Source organism: Lolium perenne, chromosome 4 (genome assembly GCF_019359855.2).
Source record: "Lolium perenne isolate Kyuss_39 chromosome 4, Kyuss_2.0, whole genome shotgun sequence".
Classification (NCBI taxonomy): Eukaryota; Viridiplantae; Streptophyta; class Magnoliopsida; order Poales; family Poaceae; genus Lolium; species Lolium perenne.
This window is the reverse complement of record NC_067247.2, coordinates 391,473,932-391,480,130: the sequence shown is the minus strand read 5'-3', so window position 1 is coordinate 391,480,130 and position 6,199 is coordinate 391,473,932. Positions and strand designations below refer to the sequence as shown.

At 45.6% G+C, this 6,199-nt stretch overlaps 1 protein-coding gene across 1 annotated transcript; it reads right to left on the bottom strand.

The window, feature by feature from the left end:
- Nucleotides 1–2,923: 2,923 nt before the first annotated feature.
- Nucleotides 2,924–5,969, bottom strand: LOC127297492 (serine/arginine-rich splicing factor RS31). The gene is made up of 5 exons (XM_051327805.2): nucleotides 5,331–5,969; nucleotides 4,950–5,062; nucleotides 4,616–4,848; nucleotides 3,393–3,759; nucleotides 2,924–3,213 (listed from the first exon to the last, which is right to left on the bottom strand). Exons 1-4 carry the CDS (start codon nucleotides 5,434–5,436, stop codon nucleotides 3,393–3,395), a joined length of 819 nt encoding a protein of 272 aa, XP_051183765.1. The 5' UTR covers nucleotides 5,437–5,969; the 3' UTR covers nucleotides 2,924–3,213.
- Nucleotides 5,970–6,199: the final 230 nt, after the last annotated feature.

Sequence of the window (6,199 nt, the reverse complement as noted above, 5' to 3'; positions counted from 1 at the left end):
AGCAGTCGCGCAGAGCGCTTCCCAAAAACCTAATTCGCCCTCTCCCGTACAGGATCGCAAGGACGAGTGGTTCCGGAGACCTGCTCTCCCGTTCGCCGATGCATGTCGGCTCGCGGGATGGAGTAGGCTACGATGGCGGCGCAAGCAGAGAGAGGTGGAAACCCTAACTCGTGTATTGGATATGTTTCTGCAGTAGCCGGGCAGGAGATTATATAGGCTCGGAAAGTCTCGGCTCGAGGCTCAATCCACTCACCACGAGCGCGGCGCGCGTCGTGTCGAGTCGAGTCGAGTCGAGTCGAGACGAGCGAGCGAGGAGGAGGAGGAGCGCGCGTGTAGCACTCCTATTCTCACTCACTTACTAGTGGTGGAACAACCCACCTTATAAGGTGGTCTAACTTCCTCCCAACTTTCCATGTGGGACTAAACTTCCCACCTCTTGCCACTCCCTAGTGAGCTGCCACCAACTTGGGCTCAAACTCACAAGGCTGCCACTATGTGGGCTTTGAGATTTATAGGAAAACTGAAATCTAATTTGGGCCACTAAAAATGGGCCCAATATTTCAACATACTCTGTGAACATCAAATTACTTTGAAACATCATCGAATTATTCTTACCAAATCTGAGGAGGCCGAGGACTCGTCGTCAGAATCGCCGCGCCCAAATCTAGCTATGCAGCCCCGGATTTGTGGTCGCTAGCAAACCCAGGATCAAGGCGCACCCAGGCCACCTTCAGTGCTACAGTGGCTACTACAATGAAGCCTGCATGTTGTTGCTGCGCCCTGGGCCATGGTCCTGGTGGCCTGAGGAGATCGGTGGTGATCGACCTAGCTAAATTATTAGTGACTTTCTATCGGCATACATGTAGAAATGATAGGTATACTTTCTCAAACTGAACTTGAATATGGTATAGCACAAACACTGATTTCGAATATGTACAATGCAAAACTGAGGTTCTTCTAAATGGCATTGATTACTATGCAAAATCAGTGACTATGCTCCCAACTAAAAAATGTAGTTGGATATCTTTACTACAATGCAAAACTGAGGTTCTTCTAAGCTGGAGTATAAGAGAGATAGCTTACCAAGACAATTATCTCTGCATGATCAGAATAATTAGCACCATATATTTTGCTTAGCCTTATATTCTCTCTTCAGTGCAACCCTGTATTACGATTTACGAATAACAAATTTAATTAGTGAGGTAGAAATTCTCAATGATCAAAATATTGAAGAAAACATTTGCATGATAAGTTTATGCTACATTGGTGTGAGGCATGGTGCTGCATCCAGCGTTGCTAGTCTCGATCCAATCTTCAGGAACTCTGCGCAAATATAAGCCACAGACCCGTGCACTTGGTTGATGTTGTTGATCCAAGCCCATCCAGCTTGCCAAACTTGCAAACTGGAGCATATAATATGCATACTAATTAACTGTTACAACCTCAAATATTTTACAAAGCATGTGTATGCAAATTTCCAACCAGATACTTTGATACCACATAAAACTTCGTTCGTGGAATATGAAAACACGTATACTGGGACAGAAAATACGTTACCAGTTTCCAGTGCAAGCTCGAACTACTCGCCTATCTCGTCTTTGTCTGCATCTATGCATTGACCTTGAGTCTCTTAAAAAATAAGTTGAGTTAAACAACCCGATCTTCTTGTAGATGTCGAGTATCAGCAGGATGGATATCCGCTGCGCCTGCAGGTATGCATGGACCAGTTGACTGCTTTCAACCGCGAAGGCGCCACCAACAGAGACATAGAGAGCTAGATGTAGGTACGGCGTGAGGCAGAGCGCAATCGCTGCCTGTGGTGTTCGCAAACCTCGACATCGGCAAGAGTGGCGTGCCTGCGTGCGGTGCTCCTGGAACTCCGCATGAAGTGCTGATCCACATGTACTGACCCCTCCCCCTCCCTTTCTTCCCCACTACACTATCGATCTCCTCCGCCTTCCTCCTAGTCCTTTCGATTATTACCGGCAGGCATCTAGGTGTGAGAAGAGGTGGATGACTGGAGGCAGAGGCGACAGTGATTTCTCTAGCGGAAGAAGGGAGAGGTATGGCCGAATGTGATGTACTCTGACCGTATGTCTGTATGGGCGGCATGCTCTGGGTGAGTAAAATTCAGGATTGTGATTTTGGTAGGTGAGATTTGATTTGTGAGCAGATTAAAACAGTTTTGGCTAGTGAGATTTGTTTCCATACCGTGCTTGCCTCCGAAGAGGAGAATTTGGCAAGTAAGATAATGATGGAGATTTCGGCAAGCAAAATTAGGGAGGAACTTACGGAAAGAAATGATCGGACGATGTTATATGTTAAACTCCAATCGGACGGATACGATGCTTCTAATGACGACCACCAAAGTGTGTTGAGTGTCAAACGACCAACTCCCATTTAATAGTAAAGAAATGACGACCACCAAAGTGTGTTGAGTGCCAAACGACCAACTCCCATTTAATAGTAAAGAAATGACGACCACCAAAGTGTGTTGAGTGTCAAACGACCAACTCCCATTTAATAGTAAAGATATACATTTGAACTTCAATGTAAATAAATTTGTAAATCTGAAAATCGGAACGACTAGTTGTGAAAAGAATTGAAATCAATCTTCTTGACCAACGCCCCAACACAGCTTCTATTTTTTCTGTTCCATAAATCTACCCGTTTGAAGGCTCATCCTGATAATGATATTCATGTATAGATTTGAACTTGAGTGAAAATTTGCAAATCTGAAAATCCAAACGACTAGTTGGGAAAAAAATATGCAAAAATCAATCTTCTTGGCCAGGCCACAACACAGCTCCTATGTTTTGTAACATTACCACTACTGAACCTTGGTTTGTGTATCAACATGCCCTATTATGAACTGGCATAGAAGAAACGCAACAGAAACGAGTACTCGGAATTCAGGCGTTGATTAGAGTGCAATAATCAGGTTGTACTTCTTCATCTTAGGCGTTCGTTAAGAGGCAGTAACCCGGTACAGGCGTACATCATCCATATCAGCTCAGATCTAGTACCAATCACCCAAAACAGCTTCATACATTATGTAACTATTCATCTCAAATACACTAGGTGTTGATGCGAAAAAAGGGCAGCCATATCATCGTGTCAAGCCTCGCCAGTCTCTGTTAGCACGCCAAAGAAACAGAGTCGAGGGTACCGAGCCTCCATCGATTCCCTTCAAGATCCTTCAAACGGAATCAGCTGCAGAAGATTTTGAAGCATGGGTCAAGAGCACAATGCAGTAAAATCAATAGCGATGGATGACAAAACAATACGTACATCATAATGGAGACACAGAATGGAATAACCACTTCAAAGTTATACCAGGAGAAGGTAAAAAAAAAGTTTTCCGACCATGTAGGGAAATTTAGTAATCTTACCTAGTAACGACCATAGCCAGGGCTTCTGCCCCTGTCGTAACGACCATAGCCAGGGCTTCTGCTCCTACGGTATGGAGCTCCATCGCGGTGGTCATAGCCAGGGTTACGTCGGCGATCGTAATCTGGGCTGTAATCCCTTTGGTACCTTGGGCTAGGGGAGCGCATGTAAGGACTACCGCGCCGCCTCGCTCTTCCAGGACTTCCATATCTGCCATCGCCTCGTTTTGGAGCACCGTATCTGTCACTGCCTCGTTTGGGACTGCCATATCTTTCATTGCCTTGTTTGGAATCTCCATATCTGTCATCTCTTTCATTGTCATCATCCCGGAAGGCATATTCAACCGTCACCACCCTGTCCAATATCGTACTGCACAGCAACAGGAAAAAATAACACCCAGTAATGAGAAATGTGATGTAATAATGTCAATTCGCTAATGTGTACACGGAATTTTTTATAGCATCATGCAGGGTTAAGCAAAATAGCGACAATGTTACAGATACATCATAGGAAGAAATAGCCACGAGATTATGATCCCAAAAATAATCAGCCTCTCTATTTGCTGTATATTATGTTTGATATGCACCAGAAGAAACAATGAAGGGGTTATCCCTGTTTTCAGGTAAACAGAGGTAGAAGAAACACAATGACAAAAGCTTCAGTAAAAAAGAAACATAATGAAAATTTAGACCTAGAAAGTAGAAAGTCACTTCCATTGCAAATTCACGAAACTAAAACTGAGGAAAATGCCACATGAATCTTGTCCAATACCAAAAACACAAGGACCAATCCAGTAGAGAATTACTGGTTCTGAAATTTCAGATCAATTTGGCAAAGAGAATGCAGACAATATTTGAGGGTATATAAACTGCAGCAGACCTATCTATCAGTTGCTATCATTTTTCCACAAATGTGATTGCTGTAGGAACCAGGACCATCCAAGTACATCCAAATCCATGGGGTATAGAACTAGTAGCCTAATGTAACGGATAAACGGATATAAGAACTCAGAAACCAACACCATGGGAGACAATCCAATCCAGTATGCTGAACAAAGATACTGCGCCTTATTAGATGCAGCAAAAGCTTCAGTGAATGTGCATTTGGTACTGAATCGGGTAGCAACTAAACTGCCATGTGCAACAGCCAGTTGTAGTACAAATTGTGTAGCCCTATGTATACTAGAGGATGGCCAATGACAAGATAGTATGAGACAAAAGCATACCTCTTGTCGGTCTTCTTGACAGCCGCGCTGGCTTCCTCCAGCGTCTGGTAGCGCACGAACGCAAAGTTCTTGCGGATGCGGATGTTGGAGATGTTGCCGTAGGGTTGGAAATGGTCCTCGATGTCGCGGATCTTGGTGCGGAGGGGGTCGAAGTTGATGACGAAGAGGGTCCTGGTCGGCTTCACGGCGTCCCCTGTGGGCCTGTCGCGGTTCTTGGGCACTGGCTCCTCTTGCTGAAGGGATTGAACATTGAGAATGGCAGCGGTTAGCGGAAGCGCGTTTTGTCTGCTCGTACCAAAAAATGTCTCGTGAGGGCGCGGAGATGGAGCTTTACCCTTGACCATTCTACGGAGAGCCTGCGCCTGCCGTGGCCGAAGTCGGCCTTGTCGAGCCGCCTTATTGCATCCTCTGCATCGCGCTCGTCCTCGAAGTATATGAAAGCGTAGCCTGCAATACATGCGTTGAGTAGGGATTCTGGACTATCATTCTCGATCGAAAATGCCCACAGTAAGGTGTCTGATGTTATGCATAATAATAATAAAGAGGCAAAAGCAATTATTATGAGATACACGCGCTGCATAATCCATAGCACACAGAGCATGTGCTCAGCCGACATTGGCCATCGGGCATGTTGTCAGATTGGAGCAACCGGTGGGTGCAGCCAAGTAGGAAAGCTAAAGAGAGTGGAGAAAGGGGCGGGGGAGGTCGTGCGTACCGGACTTGATGTCGATGCGGCGGATGGGGCCGTACTTGGAGAAGAGGCGCTCGAGGTCGGACTGGCGCGTGTCGAAGTCGAAGTTGCCGCAGAAGACCGGCCTCATCGTCGCTCCCAGAACCCACCACCCTCGGGTTCACCGCCACAGCCCACAGCGACGGGAGCAACAGGAGGAGAACGGGCCGGCGGTGGGAGGGCGGAGAGCCGACGAATCTAGCCGGGAGGCGGCGAGCGGGAGCGAGAGGGCGGGAGGTCGGGGGTAAACCCTAGACTAGAGCTAGGGGACGGAGGCAGCGCAGCGCAGCGCAGTGGAGGCAGGGAGACGGGAGGAGAGCCAGCCGCTGAGGAAGCGTGCGTGTGAGCAAACTGTCGAGATGGGCTGAGCTCACGTTTCAATAGAGTTTTTGGGCTCCTACCAACATGGGCCGACGGGTACACAATAGAGTTTTCAATTTTAACTCCTAGAGCTAGAGGCGACAGACAGGATTTTTTCTAAAGTGCCTGACCTCATTGATACTTGGAATATTTCTCGCCTTAATGATCTATTCCTTATTGTTGATGTAAATCGCATTCGAATAACCAAGGATTTGATCACTTCATAGCTTGAAATTATACAAACCATGGCCAGTACCTGCAAAAAAGACCCAGTAAGAAATAGTTTAAATTTTAGGAAATACAAAAAAAAAACAAATTTTTGACAAAAGGATACATTATCATAATACTATTTCACTAGCATTTATTGTCAGAAATTTGTCTTTTTTATATTTTTCAAAATACATAGTATTTTTTAACGGGACTTTTTTGTATACATCCGGCCCACCCGTATATATCTATCTACATATTTAACGTCATGATTTTTTGAAACTTAA